This window comes from Citrus clementina, unplaced genomic scaffold (genome assembly GCF_000493195.1).
Source record: "Citrus clementina cultivar Clemenules unplaced genomic scaffold, Citrus_clementina_v1.0 scaffold_3, whole genome shotgun sequence".
Classification (NCBI taxonomy): domain Eukaryota; kingdom Viridiplantae; phylum Streptophyta; class Magnoliopsida; order Sapindales; family Rutaceae; genus Citrus; species Citrus x clementina.
The window spans coordinates 511,697-532,216 of NW_006262339.1; the positions used below are offsets into that span (position 1 = coordinate 511,697).

General features: G+C 35.0%; 2 protein-coding genes across 4 annotated transcripts; both read left to right on the forward strand.

The window, feature by feature from the left end:
- Positions 1–8,419: 8,419 nt before the first annotated feature.
- On the forward strand, positions 8,420–9,547 carry LOC18046905. The gene has a single exon (XM_006439170.2). The coding sequence runs from the start codon at positions 8,634–8,636 to the stop codon at positions 9,420–9,422; it is 789 nt and encodes a 262-aa protein (XP_006439233.1). The 5' UTR covers positions 8,420–8,633; the 3' UTR covers positions 9,423–9,547.
- Positions 9,548–12,347: 2,800 nt separating this feature from the next.
- Positions 12,348–18,693, forward strand: LOC18046906 (serine/threonine-protein kinase BLUS1). 3 transcript variants are annotated; one of them, XR_002906433.1, is made up of 22 exons: positions 12,348–12,691; positions 12,953–13,207; positions 13,319–13,443; positions 13,532–13,576; positions 13,876–13,957; positions 14,120–14,188; positions 14,386–14,556; positions 14,639–14,704; positions 15,419–15,487; positions 15,608–15,679; positions 15,764–16,098; positions 16,234–16,370; positions 16,506–16,600; positions 16,670–16,705; positions 16,794–16,853; positions 16,942–17,043; positions 17,129–17,180; positions 17,265–17,320; positions 17,726–17,790; positions 17,904–17,955; positions 18,147–18,452; positions 18,565–18,693. XR_002906433.1 is itself a non-coding variant. In XM_006439172.2 (21 exons), the coding sequence occupies exons 1-21, from the start codon at positions 12,506–12,508 to the stop codon at positions 18,195–18,197; spliced, it is 2,181 nt and encodes a 726-aa protein (XP_006439235.1). In that variant the 5' UTR covers positions 12,348–12,505; the 3' UTR covers positions 18,198–18,693. The 3 variants fall into 3 exon arrangements, 2 of the variants coding, with proteins under 2 accessions (XP_006439235.1, XP_006439236.1); XM_006439172.2 differs by having other exon boundaries at positions 18,147–18,693; XM_006439173.2 differs by lacking the exon at positions 16,670–16,705 and having other exon boundaries at positions 18,147–18,693.
- Positions 18,694–20,520: the final 1,827 nt, after the last annotated feature.

Below are 20,520 nucleotides of genomic sequence, written 5' to 3' on the forward strand. Positions count from 1 at the left end.
AAATATCACTAATAAAAGAATATATTTCAATGCATTATTTATATATATATATATATATATATGTATAAGTGTGTGCGCGTGTGTATAGCTAGCTTCAATGATGTGCTTGACTTCTAGAGAACCATAAATTCAAAACGAAAAGTTTTCAAATGTTTCAGTGTCTTAATTGTTGCTGCTTTGCACATTCATACAACTTCAAGCCCCATCAGGATCTTTAATTAATTTATTGCTTCGATCAAATGATTTGACTGATCATTGTGATTCAAAAATCTAGTCAATACCCATGCCCCACTCCCTATTATAATATCCATGATTCATCAAATCCCACTTGACATTAAATAGCTCTGACTCTGAGTGGCGGCACATCAAGGGATGCGGCTATTGTAACTCATTAATTCCCTCTCCAGATCCTCTTTTTAACTAAGAATTTTATTATCTAAATAATATTTTAATAAAATTACTTAAATAATTATTTCTCCTCTTTCTCTTCTCAATTTTAGAAGTTTTCGTCAGTTTATTTAGATATATTTTTTCAGTTGTAAGTCATTGGTTTTATTGATTAAGAGGAACATAATTTATCATTTAAAAATAAATATCAATAAATTTTTATCAGTCATGAAAGTTATTGAATATCAAAAAATTAATTTTAACCAAACACAAAACCTAATAAATATCGAGATTGGAAAAAAAAAATTATATATAGAAAGTATGAATATAGGTTATGATATGCTAAGAAAGGGTAAAAAAATAAATTCAAAAGAAAGTAAAATTGAGTGTTTAGTACGTAGAATGTAAGAGTAAAAGAGAATATGCAATTGTAAGGTGAGGAGAGAAAGTGATTAAAAAATGATAAATTTAAGATTTTAAGATTTTTGTTTTTAATAATAAATTTACTTTTTTCAAATAGGTGTAGAGAGTAATTTGGTGGATTCAAATAGCTCGGCCTATATAATTAATTTAAAACCATTTTAATTCATAAGGCCAATCAAATTATTAAGCATTGAGTGCAGGGGCAATTAATCATAAAATCAGAAAAGGGTCTTGAACTTGGCACAAAATGCTTGGAGTAAAAGGTCACAAGCCTCAACAAGACATTGGCGTTACTTTCTGATGCACTGCATGGGACCCTTTCCCGCAACTTTATTTCTCCGCCATTGAGCTTGGGTGGTGGCTATGATATCGCATGAATATGATAGTGCTGCGTCAGTGGGGAAGATTTCTTTTAACCTTTTGCGTCAAGTGGGCCTTTTTTTTTTATAATTATTTTTTCCCTTCTCCCCTTTTATTTTATTAATTTTTTCGATGTTCAGCCTTCAAATTACCATGGAAAAGCCTGTAAAGCTGTGTGTGGACATGTAGTGGGACAATCCTCTACTGAGTAGAGAACGATTGATGGGATCGAGATTGAAGCCTCCAAATTAACCATATATATAGCTTTGTTTCTTGTTACGGACCGGCCGTTATACTTACTACTGAAACTATCCAATTTAAAACTCTTCTCAATTTTGTTTATTTATTATATTATCTTTTGTTTTCTTCTTATATGTTTAATAAGTCCTCGTCTTGTTTTATGTTTAATTATTTCTTGTAAGGTCATGAGATTCAGAATTGAAAGTAAGTAAAAGTTTACATATATATATATATATATATATACACATATAGTTCGTGACAGTGCTTTCACATCGATCAAATTTAGATGCCATGGAAACCACATTCTCCTCAAAATCATATATCATTTTTTAGTTTAAGATAGAAGATTTTGTTAATGACACATCTCTTTCTTGGAATTATGAACAACCAAAATTGCCTCTAATTACTGAAAGAATACCTGGCATTCAACAAGCAAGCCTTCTTTTATTGATTAACTTCTAATAATCGTGTGTGTGTGTGTGTGTGTGTGTTTTTTTTTTTTTTTAAATTAAAGCTAATATAAGAGAAAACTCTAATTTATTATTGATATCTCACGTTATAGATTATAGAGGGTCTCTTTTTTTTTTTCAAAAAAAAAAATGTCGTTTGGGAACTTCATCGGGACTAACGAGTAAAAAACCTAGAGTCGGAAGCAATTGTAGAAACCAATAGTTAAAAAAAAAAATTAAAAAGAAATCTCAATATTAAACTCATTTAAAAGAAAAACATAAACTGCGGACGGATTGACTTATTGTGCTATAAAACAAAAAAGGAGGAAACGATCTATATCACACCTTCTCTCATTTTCCCTCAAAAACCAAATTATTATCAATTGATTAATTTGTTAACAATCAATCAATCAATGCTGGAAATTAACACTGATTTTTTTGCCAACAAAACAAAACAAAATGATGAATTGAAGAGAAAATGACAAGACAAGACAAAAAGGAGGAAGTGGGTTATCGGCTTGTGGCTGTCAAACCAATGAGAAGAAGGATTATCGGATATCGGCAGCTTAATTTCTCTGAAAAGCAATGGCCACGAGCTCACCTCACGACCAGCAACCCAATTATGGATTCGGTGCAATTGATGATGTAACCCTTGCGACTTGCGTTATGCTCCATCCAACACCTAATAACAACACTTCATTATCATCAATACAATACATATTGAAAAGAAAAGCGCTTGTAAGAATATTAATATTCTGGCTTAAAGAAAGAAAAAAGTGTCCGTCGTCAATAATGACCTTCAAAACATCCCATGAATTATTATAAATTTTAATTTATTTTTATTTTTATTCAAAAGATTAAAAACAAGAATCGAATTGATTGACTTTTTTCTCTTTTACAAAAATAAATAAAAATTAATATTTATATTAATTTTAAAAAACTATCATCTCGAAGAGAAAAGATCCCCCTAAATTGATTGATTTCTTCGAAAAGCAATAGTTTAAATTCAAAATTGATTTCTTTGAAAAGCAACGGCTACGAGGGCACCAGACCACCACCACCACCACAATCACAAATATCAATCAACCATGGATTCGGAAAGTGCAATTGACCTAACCTTTGCGTTATGCTTCAACACCTAGTCTTAAGTCTTTAACTGATTACATGCACTTGTCTTTTTTTTTCTTCTTCTTCTTTTCCTTTTCCGTTATAAAAAAACTATTGGTTGTAAATGATTTATCCATCTTAAACGAAAAATGCAGGCCTAATAAAAAATATTTACAGAATTTTTTAAGAAAAAAATTATATAATTTTGTTAGTTAAGCTGGTGGTGGACTTTGGGAAGAGTTGCCACAGATGGAAATGTTAGCTCAAAGCCCATGTTGTTTTAGTTCTCGACGAAGAAAGAGTAAGGAATAATAAAGACAAATTTGGGTAAATCATAATTGAATGAATATGCCAAAACTTTTCTCTCGTTCATCATAACCATACAATTCAATGAGTATCACTCATGAAAATTGTGGCTCACAATTTCATTAAATAATTTAGGTAATAAGTAGAGTTGGGAAAATATTCTCGCAATTACGAGGCCCATGAGGGCTGTTATGTTCACTCCCTTTTTATAAAAGAAAATCGGGTGCAGATATAATTTTTTATATCCGTTGATTGTGTAGGCTGAGTAAAGGTATAAAACATTAGGAATACTCGTACTCACTCACTAAACTCATTTGACTATTGACTACTTTTTTTTTTAATGTTTTAAAAGTTAAAAGTTAATAGCTAAATCAAGTTAATATTAGTACTTAACAATTTAGTCTAATACAATATTATCCTAAATATTTACTTGGAGATTTTAGTCGGTTAATGGACTAGATATTTACTAGACCATCTAAAATCTTGTAATAATTGGAAACAAATTATAATATAGCAATGTTCAAATCAAGTAAGTTGAAAGGAGTGAAGAATAGATGAGAAAAATGCCAAAATAGAATCTTTTATTTTCGTTCCAAATATTTAGATAATACACTGATTAAAATTGAATTTAATAATCATCAAATTAGAATTAATATTTACCTAAAATTGAAAATGATTTTTTAAAAAAAAATATTTTAGAACTGAGTACTTCATGTTTAGCTAGAACTAAATAGTTAAAGCATCATTTCTTTTTCTTTTATTAAAAGATATGCATATCTTAAAAAATAAAAAGGGATATAGAGGATAGGAAAAGGGGATGATTATCTCTAATTTTTGTCAAGAAATTCCCAACTCATGCCCATTTAAGCTTAGAATCTACTTGCTCGGATCATCTTCCTATTCTTTTGGAGCTTCAACCGACAGGGCCAGTTTCGAGAAATAAAAGATTTCGTTTTGAAAACGTGTGGTTGCGGGAGATTGATTGTTGTGAGGTTGTACGGAATAATTGGCTTTCTCCTACTGGTAGCTCCATTCAACAAAAAATTTTATCTTGTGGGGCAGCTCTGATGGATTGGGGTGGGTATCTAGCTCGGGACTTTCGTAAACGGAAGCTGGAGTGTCGAAAGCAAATGGCTCTGTTAAGGGGTCGTCGAGATTGTGAGGGAATAACTGAGTTCACGAAGGTAAGAAACCGTTATAATGAATTGTTACATAGTCATGAAGTGTTTTGGAAGCAGCGAGCAAAGTCGCTTTGGCTAAAAGAGGGAGATAAGAACACTCGTTACTTTCATGCCTCGGCTTCAACGCGGAAACGGCAAAATTCGTTTGGGAATCTTCGAAACAATCAGGGAGATTGGTGCACCAATGTAGAAGAGGTTGATGAGGTGATCATTAATTATTTCCATAATTTATTTCAATCTAATGGCTGCAATAGTGCTGAGGTCATTCATTGTGTGGAGACAAAAATTACAAACGAGCAGAATTCCATGCTCCTAACCCCTTTCTCTGCCACGGACGTTAAGGAAGCACTCTTTGATATGCATCCCGACAAATCTCCTGGGCCAGACGGCATGAATCCAGCCTTTTACCAAAGATTCTGGCACATTGTTGGTGAGGATGTAATTTCGGCTTGTTTACAATTTGTGAAAGACTGTTCCTTTCCAGCAGGTTTAAACGACACTTCACTTGTGTTGATTCCAAAGAATCAAAAGCCTGAAATTTTATCTGACATGCGGCCAATTGCTCTGTGTAATGTACTTTATAAAATTATATCCAAAATGTTGGCTAACCGAATGAAATTAGTACTTGATTTGGTTATATCAGATTCTCAAAGCGCTTTTGTCCCGGGTAGAGCCATCACTGACAACATAATAATCTCGGCGGAAATCATGCATTTCTTAAAGCGGAAAAGGCAAGGAAAGCATGGAGTAGCGGCTATGAAAATAGATATGTTCAAGGCATACGGCAGGGTTAAATGGGGCTTCCTGCAAGCAATGATGCTTAAGCTGGGGTTTGATCCTAAATGGGTAGAGCTAGTTATGCTTTGCGTGTCAACAGTCCGTTATAGTGTGCTACGAGAGGGTAAAGAAGTTGGGCCAATAATCCCTTGTAGAGGACTTCGCCAAGGAGATCCATTATCCCCGTATCTTTTCATTATATGTGCGGAGGGGTTAAGTTCTTTGTTTCGAAGTCAGGAACGAAGTGGTTTACTGCATGGGGTTAAAGTTGCGAGAGGTGCTCCTATGATATCTCATTTATTTTTTGCTGACGATAGCTTCCTTTTCTTTAAGGCAACTCACAACGAAGCTGCGTTGGTTAAGCAAGTGTTGACAGTGTATGGTAAAGCCTCTGGACAGGTGGTTAATTTCAGCAAGTCATCAATATCATTCAGTGCTAATGTAAGCGAGGCCAACGTTTGGCAGCTGTGTGAGCTTCTGGAGGTTAATGCAACCACTAACCATGGAGCTTATCTTGGTCTTCCGTCTTACATTGGCAGAAAGAAAAAAGAGGTGTTCCATTATATTCGGGATAGGGTATGGAAGAGACTTCAAGGATGGAGTGCGAAAATGCTCTCACGGGCTGGCAAAGAAATCTTATTAACGACGGTAGCTCTTGCAATGCCTAATTACGCTATGAGTATTTATCTTTTGCCAAAAGATTTATGCAGAGAGTTAGAAGGGATGATGAATTCATATTGGTGGCGCAACAATCACAGTAATGGCAAGGGGATTAATTGGATGAAGTGGAAATATCTGTGCAATCCAAAGGGGCATGGTGGTCTTGGGTTTAAGCAGTTACATTCTTTTAATATTGCGTTGCTAGGGAAACAAGTATGGCACATTTTAACCCGACCTGAGTCTTTTATGGCTAAAGTGCTGAAAGCTCGCTACTTTCCGCGAACTTCTGTCCTTAAAGCTTCTTTGGGACACAACCCGAGCTTTGTGTGGAGGTCTATGTTAGCTGCCAAGGATGTGGTAGTGCAAGGGAGTAGATTGCAGGTTGGGAGTGGACACAATATTTCTATCGGAAATGACCCTTGGCTGCCCGATATTACTGATGGTTTTATTTCAACAGAGCTTAATGAGGAGCTTGCTGCAGCACCTGTTGACTGTTTAATGGTTCCCAACCAACGGATCTGGGATTTTGATGTTGTGTCGGACCTATTTAATGCAAGGGATAAGGAGTTAATCTTACAAATCCCTCTCAGCTCCAGAAGAGATAATGATGCATGGTACTGGCAGGCCAACCCTCGCGGATGCTATACGGTACGCAGCTGTTACAAGTTATTAAATCCTATTACCTCTGATTCGTTTGCTGGTGTGTGGAGGAAACTGTGGAGATTGAATGTTCCTAGTAAAATTAAGAATTTTATTTGGAGGGCTGCCAAAAATGTGTTGCCTACTGCTGTTAATTTACTCTCTAGAAGGGTGGATATTATTTCCACGTGTGCTGTGTGTAATGCCAATGAGGAGACAGTCATGCATGCGTTAATCGAGTGCAGCTTTGCCAAGACTTGTTGGTTCTCTTCTCCTGTGGGTTTTGTTGGCTACTGCACCTCTTTCTTGACTTGGCTGGAGCATATTTTTGCATATTGCAGTGCAGATGATTGTAATATAGCTATGATGATTTGTTGGCGCATTTGGATCCATCGAAATGATAAGATATAGAACCAGAAAAATGGCTCTGTTCTGCAAGTGCTTAATTCAGCTGGGCAGTTGCTTTATCAATGGCAGACAGCTAAGAAACAATTGTACTTTGTTGATGCTGGGGTGCATCAGTTGGCTCATGGGGCTGTGAGCTGGGAAAAGCCTGAATTTGGCTGGGTTAAGTGCAACGTAGACGCTGCAGTTTTTGCATCTCAGGGAAGGATCGGACTTGGCTGTGTTATTCGCAACTCAGAGGGTGAGTTTTTGGCTGCAAGATGTGTTGGCAGGCATGGTGCTTTTAGTGCAAGGGAGGCTGAAGCTCTTGGTATCCGGGAGGCTCTTAGCTGGCTGAAGGAGTACAAGCTTCCATGTGTTATTGTTGAGATGGACTGCCTTCAAGTTTTTCAAGCTTTGACTGAGGGTTTCTCTGGCCCTAATGGCTTTGGTTTAATCATTGAGGATTGCCGGGAGTTAGCTCTAGTATTAGGAGAAGTGAAATTCTCTTTTGTCCGTAGATCTGCGAATTTTGCTGCTCATTCTGTTGCGAGGGCAGGAAATTCTATGACAGATTCTCGAGTGTGGAATTGTGCTCCACCTCCATGGCTACTAAACAGTTTGTAATTTGTTTTTGCTTAATGAAATCTCTTTCAAAAAAAAAAAGCTTACAACAAGTAAAAATGAAATGATCCGTATTCCGCTGCCATCGCCAGTCACAAGTTAAGTTAGGTTCATAGCAATTAGCCGAGGATACTACTATGTCACGTCTGCCATCTTGATCTCAAATCATATAAAGCCCAACTAGTCTTTCATTAGGGGGAGAAAAAATAACAAAAATGGGTGATAAGCCGAACTCTTTTGTTTGGTCTGATTTTTTAACCCCACTAATGTCTGGGCCCCGGGCAGCATTAAGCCCAATCCATTACAAAGTTAGTGGGCAGACTATGGTCTTGTAATAGCCGCCCAAATATTTTATTAACGACCAATCCAGTTGCCAAAACGAGCCGAAAGGAATGGGATATTGATTGGCTCTTCCCTTTCCCCCACTGCCCAAACCTAGATACCACTAGGATCGGCAACGAGACGGGATGTAATAAGATTTGTGAATTTCATTCTTATTTTATTTTATAAGAATTAAATAAAAAATATCTTATTTATATTTTTTTATTTTTTTAGAATAAAAATATCTTTTAATTCTTTCAACAGTTGACTGACACATCATAATAATAAGAAAAATTATCCTCCGTATTAATAAATTTTAATTAAAGATATTTTTATCACAGCGGTGTTAAGAAAATTTTATAATTTTTTTTAAAATATTTTAATTAAATTAATAAAAAAAATGTTAAAGAGATATTTAGAGGTTGCCAATACTCCCACTCATACTCAAGTGGAAAATAGTTTCTGAGCGAGTTGTTTCGCGGGCACGCGGTATTCAGTTGACGCCGTCAAAATACCGTGTGCTGGCCACCCTCGGATTCGAACAAAACCAATGTTCTTTCGGTAGTAAACAATCGAAACCCTCAACTGAAAGACCAAAACAGAACCCACGACGCTTCTGCCTTTTTGAAGCCGCCAAATCCAATTCTCATTTGCCCTCCGTTGATTTCTCATATATATATATATATATATATATATATAATAATAATAACAATATAGAAGTAGGAGTCATAATAAAACACTAACATTCAAATACGAACTTCAAAAATAAAAAACGATGTGTCGGTCAGCTGATATTCAAGGTTTCTACTTCAACAACCATAAAGATCGGTTGAAGGTGAAATCTTTCTTCGTTAGGTTATCGAGATTGCTTGCAACTCAGAAAAAGAAAATGTTGCCTGAATTTCTCACGCTTGTGTACTTGCCACGTATCAATGAAACGGCCCTTGAAATATCCGGCAAAGACATCCGACCCGACACGCCCGCGTTTGTTACTCTCTATCGAGTTGTTACGGCGAAAACGGATGACGGCGAGGTTATATACGGTAGCAGGGAACCTGTGGTGGTTACCGATGCGGTGTCGTTTGAGGTTTACTTTGATGAGGAGAAAGTGTTGAAGGGTATCTTCAGGAATGATGAGGACGACTGGAAATTGAAGTGTAAGTGCGTGTTAGACAGGGAGATTGGCGACGACAACGGCGCCGGGGCTGAGGTTTATGTGGGGCTCGACGGACACGCGGCGATTATTGAGAGGGTGGTTTTGAAGAGCAAGAGAAGGAATAATCATCATTATATTAATAGCCATAGGCGTATGACGTTTGATCTTGAGCTGGAGGAGATTCCGGAGGAGAGAGGTGTGGAATCTGAACCTGAATCTGACGGCTGTTGCTCTTGTTCTTGTTCGTGTGGATCCGACGTGGACGTCCAGGATGAAGAGGCGATTCATTTGGAACTGGAAGGTGTACGATGGGCCGTTGACGTGGGCATTTGGGTCATGTGTTTGGGCGTCGGCTACTTGGTTTCTAAAGCCTCTGCTAAAAGTTTACGACGCAAGAGCTTATTTTGATTTCCTTTTTCCTCTTTTTTTTTTTTATTTTCTTTTTAAGCAACCAATCTTTTTGGCCGATTATAATTTTAATCTCTAAAATCAATGAATATAACAATGAGATTGACAAATCCAATTTTTGGAATAACATTTTCATATTTTGATCTATGTAACAAATATTTTTTTTATTTTTTAATTCTATTTATAATCTATTGATATTTTGCTCTTATTTTAGAAAAAAAATATAATACTCTTATAATAAATAGCAACGACTCAAACTCACTCCCCAATCACATTCAGGGAGCGACTTCTTTGCTATTGCAGTTTACAGTAAGGGAAAATTAAAAAAAGTACAAAAATTGCATAAAATTTCAATTCAACATATTTTATTATATCATATAATGAAACCTATGTTTATATATATTTTAACTTGTCCCTTCCCTCTTTTTTTTTTTTCCTATAAAATTACTTTGGGCTATTGTAGCAGCCCATATTTGTGTTTTAAGTCGATGAAGCCAGCCTAATGCTTAATAACCAATTAATTAACCATGCCATCTCATACTCTTCTTTGTTTGGCTTTAGTGCGTATATATGGAGGGTTATGCTCCGTTACATTGTTCACCTTAAAAGCAAAGGGTAGTCTAGCTCAGACCCATAGGCTTAAAGTCTGGCCCACATGGGTTGGACCTGAATAGGGGTCGAAAATTGTAATATTTGCATAAATTGAATCTGGATAAGAGTTTGAGAAGTTTGAACTTCAAAATTATAAAAAAAAAAATTAAATAAAAAAGAAAAAGCTGAAAGTATTAAATTAATATGATTTTTTTATATTAGTATTTATAATTTATTATGTTGTATTACTAATATCTTATGTATTGGATTATTAACATATTATATATTAAATAATTATCTATAATTTAAATATTTTTTTAACTTTATTAAAAATATATTTTATAACTAATGAAAAAATCCAACCTTGCCCAAGCTCAGCCCATCCAAATTTGGATGAACTTTTGAAGGCCTAGACTTTTTTTTAAATAATGTGGACTTTGGTCTAGACTTTAAAAAACCTTATCCAAGTCCACAATTTATCAATCCTATCTAAAATTAAAAATTACCGTATGTGAAACAATTGAATTGTTATAAATGATAATTCATGGGATTACTGTATATTACATACTATTGTAACATAGTCTAGCCCATATATAAATTTTCTAATTCAAGATCTGCAATTTCTACAGTTTGTGTTCATTTGCTTGATTTTGGATAAGTTTTCTCACATGCATGGTCTAATTTCGAAAGCTTTATCAAACTTATGTCAGAAAAATCGAGTAAATCAGCCTTTAGGTTTCCTATATTTTAATCAGTTTTGGTTGTTGTGATCAAATTTGGTGTGTTTCCTTGCATGCAAGGTTGAATTTCGAATTCTTAGCAAGAAATTGAAATTATTTTGAGTGAACCACCATGGACTCTTCAATTCTTATATAGATTCCTTATCCTCGAACTAGATTTCTGAAAATTTACTACATGCGTGTTTAAATGTTGTGTCGATAGATAAAAATTATGGTTTGATAGGATTTGGGTCATCTATACTACATACATGTCTTAATTTCAGTACTATATCAAGTTTCAAATGACAAAATCAAGTGATTTTGAGTTAGCTGCCTATGGTTATAAATTTGGCATTTTAGATTTGTAGAACCACTTTGCGATTAAAAATTCAATGTTAAGTTTTTACTAAACATTGAATCAATGGCTAAAATGGTTTTAAATTTTTATTTTTTTATTTATCTTATCTAATAACCATTGATTTAATGTTCAGCAAAAACTCAGCTCAGCACTAAATCGTTATCCCTTCTTGTGGGATTAAAATTCAGTATTGGGTTAAGTTTTTGTTAAGTACTGAATCAATGGCTAAAAATGTTTTAAATTTTTATTTTTTTATTTATCTTATTTAATAACCATTGATTTAGTACTCAGTAAAAATTTAACTCAGCACTAGATTCTTATCCCTTCCTATGGGATTAAGATTTAGTGTTTGAGCTATGTTTTTACAAAGTATTGAATCAATGACTATAATTGTTTTAAATTTTTATTTTTTTATTTATCTTATCTAATAACCATTGACTTAATGTTCAGCAAAAACTCAATTTACCACCGAATCCTTATCTCTTGCTGTGACTACATTAATTTTAGATGTGAAAGAACAATTTTAACAAGTTTTCATTCTGCATGTCCTTATTTTATTTATTCATGTTATGACAAAACAGGGATGATATTAGCTGGCATTATAATTAGATAATTGTTTTGTTAATTTTCGCTTAAGACCTATTACAATCTCTATATAATATAAATTAAAAATATATGAATTGACCGAAAAGTTATTAAATGAACTGCTTTTCTCAGGATCCTTGTACCCTTTAATTGATTTTTCGCAAATGCTCATTGTTGTGTATCACACAAGACGATGCCAAAACATTTGATACCTAATTTTGACTTTTCTTCTATATAACAATGCAACCAATTGCCTTCGTGAGTATGCTAAAGTCATCCAAAGGTGGAATCATCAGCCAACATGAAGGAATTTCTCCAATATAGAAATTTAAAATCCATATATTACTTGTATTAAAGGCAACTAAATTAAAATAATAATTTATGTAATTACATCTCTAAAAACAATAATTTCTTTATAGGAATAAAATTAGTTTAGTCCCAACTTCATAATTGTAGATACGTTATATTGTAATGAGATAAATGTAGGAAAAGAAAAAGAAACCATAAATAATTATTAAAAAAAATATTTACAGCTTAGTAAGAGTGTAAGACTTGGAGCATGAAAAATGGGACCCAGTCGTTCCTGATGATACAACTCCTATCCACGTGTTACCATCCCAATCATCAAACGCCATTGAGCCACGTCAGCACCGTCTCTCCCCATCATCCCCAAACAAAACATACAGACCCGGTCCCTCTCTCTCTATATCTCGCTTGGTGAAGGTCAACGGATCGAAAATTAACATCCCTTGGCAAAAATCAAGTACCTGAAGTATTTAAACTGATTGTTCTTTGTGCGCTCGGTGGTATTTTGGTAATTCTCATAGGGCATGGGAAGAATGGGGGGCAACCAAAATCAAAATCAGAAAACATACTCGGCGATTCCAAGTGACTACAAGCTCCTAGAAGAAGTTGGCTATGGCGCCAGTGCTACGGTTTACCGAGCGATCTACTTACCTTTCAATGAAGTTGTTGCTGTTAAGTGTTTGGATCTCGACCGCTGCAACAGTAATTTGGTTAGTTGTTTTGAATTTTTAATTAGTTTATTTTATTTGATTTTAATTAGATAAGATTTTTCGGTTGATTTGATTTAATTAATTTGAGTGAATTGTTTAATTGCTCGATTCAGTTGGATTCATTTGAGATTAAGAGCTGTATTTAGTAGTACGAGTGTTTTTAATTGCTTTTTCTTTTTCAATTATTATTTTTTAAGCAGATAGTGTAGAATTTATAAGCTTTATGGTGTATGTGATGGATTATGTCATGTTCCTTTGCAGGATGACATACGCCGAGAGGCACAAACGATGAGTTTGATTGATCATCCAAATGTCATAAGGGCATATTGTTCGTTTGTTGTTGACAGTAACCTTTGGGTGGTCATGCCATTTATGGCTGAGGGTTCGTGTTTGCACCTCATGAAGATTGCATATCAGGATGGATTTGAAGAGTCAGCAATTGGTTCTATTCTAAAAGAAACTCTAAAGGCTTTGGATTACCTTCATCGCCAAGGACACATTCACCGGGATGTTAAGGTCTGCTAAGCATCATAGTTTGTTCCAGGGATAGGTTTATACAATCTCCCTTTGAATTTGAATCTACATTGCAAAGGTCTCAAGCTTAGTTTATTTTAACTGTTCTGACAGGCTGGAAACATACTACTTGATACCAATGGGGTGGTCAAGCTTGCAGATTTTGGTGTTTCAGCTTGCATGTTTGATACAGGTGACAGACAACGTTCAAGAAATACTTTTGTGGGAACTCCATGCTGGTAAGATGGTGCGTGAGATGATCAATTGTTTTTTTGAATTGAATGATGGTGCATGTGATGCTAAATTCTTGTTTCTTTTGTTTTGCAGGATGGCACCTGAGGTATTGCAGCCAGGAAGTGGATACAATTCCAAGTGAGTCATATCTGTCAAAAGTTTTAGGCCAGAGTTTCAGAACCTGGGGTTTCAAATAATTAGATTTTATTTGCTAGCTGAAGCAAATTTTTTAGTTAATTGAGCTAAATTTGGGGATTTAAGTGATTTTCTATGTCCTTTTTTGCATTCCATGTAGAAGAACACTAAGGATGTTGAATCTGTTTGTACAAGACAAGATTAAGTTTTTTCCGTATTCTGTGAAGCAAATGAAACGTATTGCAATCTTTTTGCTTGTAATATATGTTGGCTTATTACGAGTTGCTTATTTGGTTGTTTAGGGCTGATATTTGGTCATTTGGCATTACTGCACTGGAGTTGGCCCATGGTCATGCACCTTTCTCTAAATACCCTCCAATGAAGGTTTGAAAATCGTTACGAGGATTTAACTACAATGTAAACTATAAATAAATAACTTAAAAGAAATGGTAGAATGTACTAACAGTATGACATGAGCCCAAGAGGGGTTTCCCAGAAGTGCTTCATTGCTATATCTGATACATGTATTTTTCTTCCTTGTTATAGGTTCTACTGATGACCATTCAGAATGCTCCTCCCGGGCTTGATTATGATCGTGATAAAAAGTTCTCTAAGGTACTGGTTTTCTTTCTGGCTAGATTTTCATAATAAATTGTGATTTTTATCTGCGTAAATATACCATAAATAGATGGATTGAATTGAGTCCGTGCCTTGATTTGATAAGGAGGTCAAAGGACTTTGAGCCTCGTGTGATATAATGTATTTCTCTTATGGAGTAATATTCTAATTGGAGGATTTCCAGTTGTAATCAGTCCTTTAAAGAAATGGTTGCCATGTGCCTGGTGAAAGATCAAACAAAGAGACCAACTGCAGAGAAGCTTTTAAAGCACTCGTTTTTCAAGCATGCAAAGCCTCCAGAACTTTCTGTGAAGAACTTGTTTGCTGACTTGCCACCACTTTGGAATCGTGTGAAAGCACTTCAGGTCAGCTATCATACTGCTATGATTATGATGCAGGCTTCTTATTTACCATGTTCTATTTGATGATTTTGCTGTAATATTGCAGCTTAAGGATGCTGCACAACTAGCTCTAAAGAGAATGCCTTCGGCAGAACAAGAAGCTATATCACAGGTTATAACCAACATTTGAACTTATGAACTTTTGACTTAAAATTTATTTGGTTGATCGATTGGACGATGCTTCTTTTTTAAATTTTCTTATTATGATGTTTGCTGGGTATTTTAGTCTTGATTATCAAATCTTTTTTTCGGTTCAATTTTAGTGCCAATTTGATACTTTTCTAGAATTCATGCTCTGCTCTTTTGTTTGTCTATATCTTTCTTTTGGTCTTCATTTCAAAGTGCTTGACAACAACTCAAGAAGAATGATTTAGTGAGGGTGGTTTAAGTGATATGATCTGCAGAAATGTGCCATATGTTGCTTTTGATTTTTGATTTTTGATTTCTAATAGAGAATCTTTAACCATAGAAACAAGCTTGCACAGACAACCTCCCACCCTTTCCTTCCCCAACCCAAAAAAGCAAAAATGTGCCATATGTTGCTTTTGATTTTTGATTTCTAATAGAGAATCTTTAACCATAGAAACAAGCTTGCACAGACAACCCCCCACCCTTTCCTTCCCCAACCCAATAAAAAATAAAAATTAATTAATTATTTAAGAGTAAGAGGTCCAATTTTGCCAGAGTGTGGTATTAGATACTGGCAGAGTGGATAGTGATCCTAGCTCAAAATTTTCATGGCACTCTAAGACAAATGAGCACTACTGATCAATGTAGGCATCCATATTTTTCTTCTTACACGTGTGTCTTGTCTTTTTGTCATCAGAGCGAGTACCAGAGAGGAGTAAGTGCTTGGAACTTTGATATTGAGGATTTGAAAGCTCAAGCATCTCTTGTAAGTAATCGATCTATTTTCAAGATATTCCACATTGGAATTTTATTTTTTAGAAAACACTCTGTTATCTGGTTCTGTCAATAATTGCATTTATACTAAATTATTTCAACAATTTTGTAGGTGCGTGATGATGATGATATGTTGGAGACCAAGGAAGAAAATGAAAGCGTGAAATCATCTGTTGGTTTTAAGGTCATTAGGCAGTTTATCTGGTGTTGGGTTGGAAGTTTTGATCATTAAGCAGATGCTTTAATATTTCTCATTTATTATTGGCAGGCTGGGACTGGCTTCCAGTTTAGTTTGGGTAAATCAAATTCTATTGCCGAGCTATCTCAGGCGGAAAGCAGAGGACCAACTAATCAATTACAGCTGTATGAGAGCTTGAACAAAAAGGGAAAGGCTCTGGAAGGTGATTCCCTAGATAGAAACCAAGAGAATATTGCTCTGAGGAAAAATGGATCAAGCACTGAGGAAATGGCATCAACTTCAGAAAAGGACACAATGCAGACTAAAGCTAAAGCAGTGAAAAGTCGCCATACTCAGAGTGGGCCTCTCATGCCTGGCATGTTGCTCAGTCATTCATCATCAGAAAGGGCGCGTAACTCCGAAAGGTTTGTAAGTCTACATTTTAAGTTTCTCCATCTGTGTCTGGTACCTTAGTCATTATATCAAGGTATAACCTTTCTCCTCATATGTTATGTGCTCACACTTGAATTGATTGAACTTATAGTTTTTTAAATTGTCAGGTGTGAGATTGAAAATCAACCACCAACTGAGAAATCTAATCGTGAAGTTCGAAGAGCTCCAAGCTTTAGTGGTCCTTTGATGCTTCCTAACCGAGCTTCAGCAAATAGTTTATCAGCTCCCATAAAATCTTCGGCAGGTGCCCTGAAGATTTTTATGATAATTGGAGATGATTAGATCATTTTCATTGTTATTGTTACTATCATCATTGTCATCGTTTTTGCTATTATATTGGGTGGCATGAGAATTGAGTTGAATATTTCTCCTCTACCAGGATATAGAGATTCCATGGATGACAAATCAAAGGCTAATCTAGTGCAAATTAAAGGGCGATTCTCAGTAACATCTGAAAATTTAGATCTGGTAAAGGTGAGGATCTTTTCCTATGTTATGTATGTGCTGTTATGTGATTGTCACTAACTAATTAATGTGCCCTAGGATATTCCATTAAGTACAGTTCCACGTCGATCACAGGTGTGTGTCTGATTTTTGCTTAAACATTCTCTGGTGACTATATTTGTTGTTTAGTTCTCACATGGTGTTCTGTTCCTGTGTATTTCAGGGATCACCTTTGAGGAAGTCTGCTAGCGTCGGTGATTGGATATTTGAATCCAAACAAGTTGTATGTGCCCTGTTTGTTACTCTCTATGTAGTTTGTTTTAAATTTTTTGGTTATATTGGGTAGCTCATGCTATTTTATGTTTTTTCAGCCCACCAGTCCATCTTCCAAGGATTTGAACAGTTGTAGTGTGGCAGCATCAGTTCTCATGCCTCATCTTCAGAATCTTTTTCAGCAGACATCTTTTCAACAGGTTAAGCAATATCCAGGTTTTGTTTGTCATAAAACACCTGATTTTGGAAATATATTTTCTGATTGGAAATTCTCTTTTCTTGCAGGATCTTATCATGAATTTACTGAATAGCTTGCAACCAGCTGAGGTTCTGGATGGTGAGTGAAGGAGTTGTCTTCATGGATGCATGATATAATATAATTGGAAATATGGTTTTGAACAAGACTCTTTTGTCATTTCAGCTTCTCAAAATGGAAAATTGCCCCCACTTCCTCGTAGTACAGAGAACAATGGAAATGTATGTTAAGTTTTTGTCTATTTTATTTAAGTTCTGGGCTTTTGCCCTTCTGACAGAAGGGCTTCCTGCATATGCTTCCCTCTTTAGCCTTTGTCATCAAATGCAAATGATAATATGTGCTTGGATTTGGTACACGCAATTCGTTATAGTGTATAATTTTCACATTTAAGCATTTAACCTGGATTCTAGATTCTACATTTAATAATGTATAAAAAAAATAATGATCAGCTTTATATGATTGTAATGTTCTTTTAGATTCATTGGTCTATCTCAAGGGCAGTTTGATCAAAACTTTGATCGTTGCAGTCCGAATGATCATTAATGCTTTAGTCCTTTGGAAACTGATGTTTCACGAATAATTGATGTTTTGTTTCCCTCCCCTTCTCTTATATGCTCTTTTGACAGGTTGAACCAGCGTTATCTGAGAGGGAGCGTTTACTGCTTATCAAGATCTCAGAACTACAGGCTAGGTTGGTCATTGTCAATCTGAATTAAGTATTTCTGATGAACCCTATTTTTTTCTCTGCATATTGAAGTTTCTCTTATCTGATGCTCCTCTTTGTTTTTCTCTCACATTTTGCAGGATGCTCAATTTAACGGATGAACTGACAGCTGAGAAGTTGAAACACGTACAAGTGAGTTCTTCCTACCTTGATGACTTTTCAAATAGGGGAGAGTGATAGTTATTCCATATTCTTGCTTTCAGATATGTTATCGACTATGTTTTACTTTTTAGTTAAGAGTGAAAGAGGCAGGACCTAGCACCTATGTTTCAATTATTGATATCTGTCATCCTTACATAAGAATGCTTGTTTATTATTGACAGTTGCAACAACAGCTGAACTCTATATTGGATCAGGAAGAAAATGGAGACTGACGGGAAGTGGATGCCTGAAAGCCAAATTCCAATTACTGTAAAGTAAAATCATCCTGTACATTCAGGCAAGAATTGTAAATCATGCAGATAAGTATTGTCCGATATTCTTTACATTTTCCATACGGGAGCGTTATGGCCGTTGATGATGATAGAAGATTTTGAAGGGCAGAATTCATGCCGTAAATCTCGCCTGGGACATTATTACGTATTTGAAGGTCTCTACAACCATCAATGGCAAATAAGCTGAATCATGGGGTACATCCAGACAGCTTTTTCTTTCCATTTACTTTATTCAAGCAGGGTGGAGCTCCACCCTGTTCTGTGTAAGATTATAAACTCAAGTAGTCATTTTCTTTTTATGAAGCAGTTGCAAAATGAGGAAGGAAATAGATGCAATTGTTGGTTGATATTGCCAATAGGTATCATATTTATCATCTCCATTGATGGATAACAAATGAGCGTGTATAGATTAAAATAAAACTAGATGTTACTTTCATTTTCTGCCTTTATATTTAGAAATTAGAATTGTGAAATTTTTTGAGGTTCTTATGGACTGTGGAAAACAATTAAGGAAATTTTTGCTTTTTTTAAAAAATATTTCCTTTTTTTTTCCTCTTAAGATTCAAGCCAAGGTGGTATCCGAGGAGCCTGGCAATAAATTTCACGATGAATAGCTCCTACACTTACCGAGCAGTATCCTCCGAACATTACACATCTCAAATGAGGTTACGTAATCGGCGGTATAGATTAGTTTGTTTATCTCAAATGAGGTGACTCACATCAATCTGTAATCGGCAGTATAGATTAATAATAAATTTGTCAACTTTCGGTCATTGCTTGAGAAATGTAGCATACTCTTAAAGGATACGAAAATCAATAACAAATTTACCAAAATGATTTACAAAGTTTATTTCACTGTATTTGGGTAGACAATAGAGATGGAAACGTTAAATTTTATGATTCATGATACCACCTGACATTAAAAGTTAAAAAAAAAAAATTCCATGAGTTGGTTTGATCCCTTTGTTACGTACGAAAGAGCCTCTTTAGTTGCTTTTATGATACGTTTAATTAGTTTAGACAGTCTTGAGTCATTCGAGCATTTGTGAGTTAAAAGCACGTTCCCAAAACAAACAAACAAACAAAAAGAAGAAAAAAAAAGAGAAATTGATCTCAAAATCTTTGTTACTGAAAAATTTAAGAATCAAGATGTAATCATTTAAGAGATTCTTAGCAAACTTTAGAGTCTAAATAGCAAGTATGACCAAATTTTTCAATCAAGATATAATCATGCAAGAGATTTGTAGCAAACTTCAGAGTCTAAATACTAAGTGTGACCAAATAAATTCCCAATATTCCCAGGCCAGTACAATTGTCATCCAAAATTCTATGCCAAGAGCATCTAATTCATCTATTAGGGAAAAAAAAAAAAAGTCCTTCAGCTAAATTTTCAAAGTAAAGTTCCCAAATTTCAATTGTGAGGATCCAAATAGTTGGTTTTACATGACAGAATAATACTTTAGAGTATCAAAAGATTATGGGGGAATACCAAGTGCAATTGGCATCTTTCCATCTTGAAGGAACTGTCCTTCTTAAAAGACTTGGACCCGTGAAGTTCGATGATGCTTTAAAGGCCTTATCCCAATTAAAGCAAAAAATCTCCATATTGACTTACCAAGAAAAAAACTTGATAGATTGTCTCATATGGTGGAGGATGTACTAAAAAGCTTCTTTGTTGGAGAACTCAAAGTTGAAATTCGCTTAAAGTAAAAGACTCAGAAGCCTCAATCATTATCAACTGCCATTGGACTTGCAAGACTTATTGACGAAAAGTGCAAACTTTGTAACCGATCATCTAAAATCCAGTCTACAACTCAAAGTTTGAGTGGACATTTACCAAGCAATCATACCTCACCAACATTCAAACGTTTATTCCCAACTGAAGTGAAGAATCGTAAAGATCGTGGGCTTTGCTATTACTGCAATGGCAAATATGCTATAGGCCATAAATGTCAAAATCCCCAAATTTTCATGATTAAGGGGGATGTTACGAGCAAAATAGCTTGTTTAGTTGATTTTATTATAAAATCATGTTTAATTAGTTTAGACAGTTTTGAGTCATGCTGACCTATAGTTATTGTGTTGCAGTTTGTTTAGACGTGCTTTGTTTGTGAGTTAGGAGCAAGCAATTATCTATTTGCGTATGTGTTTGTGATAAATGTGTTAGAGAGGAGATGAGCATTTTCTAAACTATGGGGTCTTGATTTGGAGAGTCCTCAAAACAACCTTTCTTCTTCTTGTAAATTATCTTTTGCCTATTGAA

What these genes read in the sequence shown, in the direction of transcription:
- LOC18046906 (XM_006439172.2), top strand. Translation starts at nt 12,506, where the DNA reads ATGGGAAGAATGGGGGGCAACCAAAATCAAAATCAGAAAACATACTCG. An exon ending in TTTGTGGGAACTCCATGCTG is followed by an intron (nt 13,444 to 13,531) that starts GTAAGATGGTGC and finishes TTTGTTTTGCAG; the next exon opens with GATGGCACCTGAGGTATTGC. An exon ending in GGAAGTGGATACAATTCCAA is followed by an intron (nt 13,577 to 13,875) that starts GTGAGTCATATC and finishes TTGGTTGTTTAG; the next exon opens with GGCTGATATTTGGTCATTTG.
- LOC18046905 (XM_006439170.2), top strand. Translation starts at nt 8,634, where the DNA reads ATGTGTCGGTCAGCTGATATTCAAGGTTTCTACTTCAACAACCATAAA.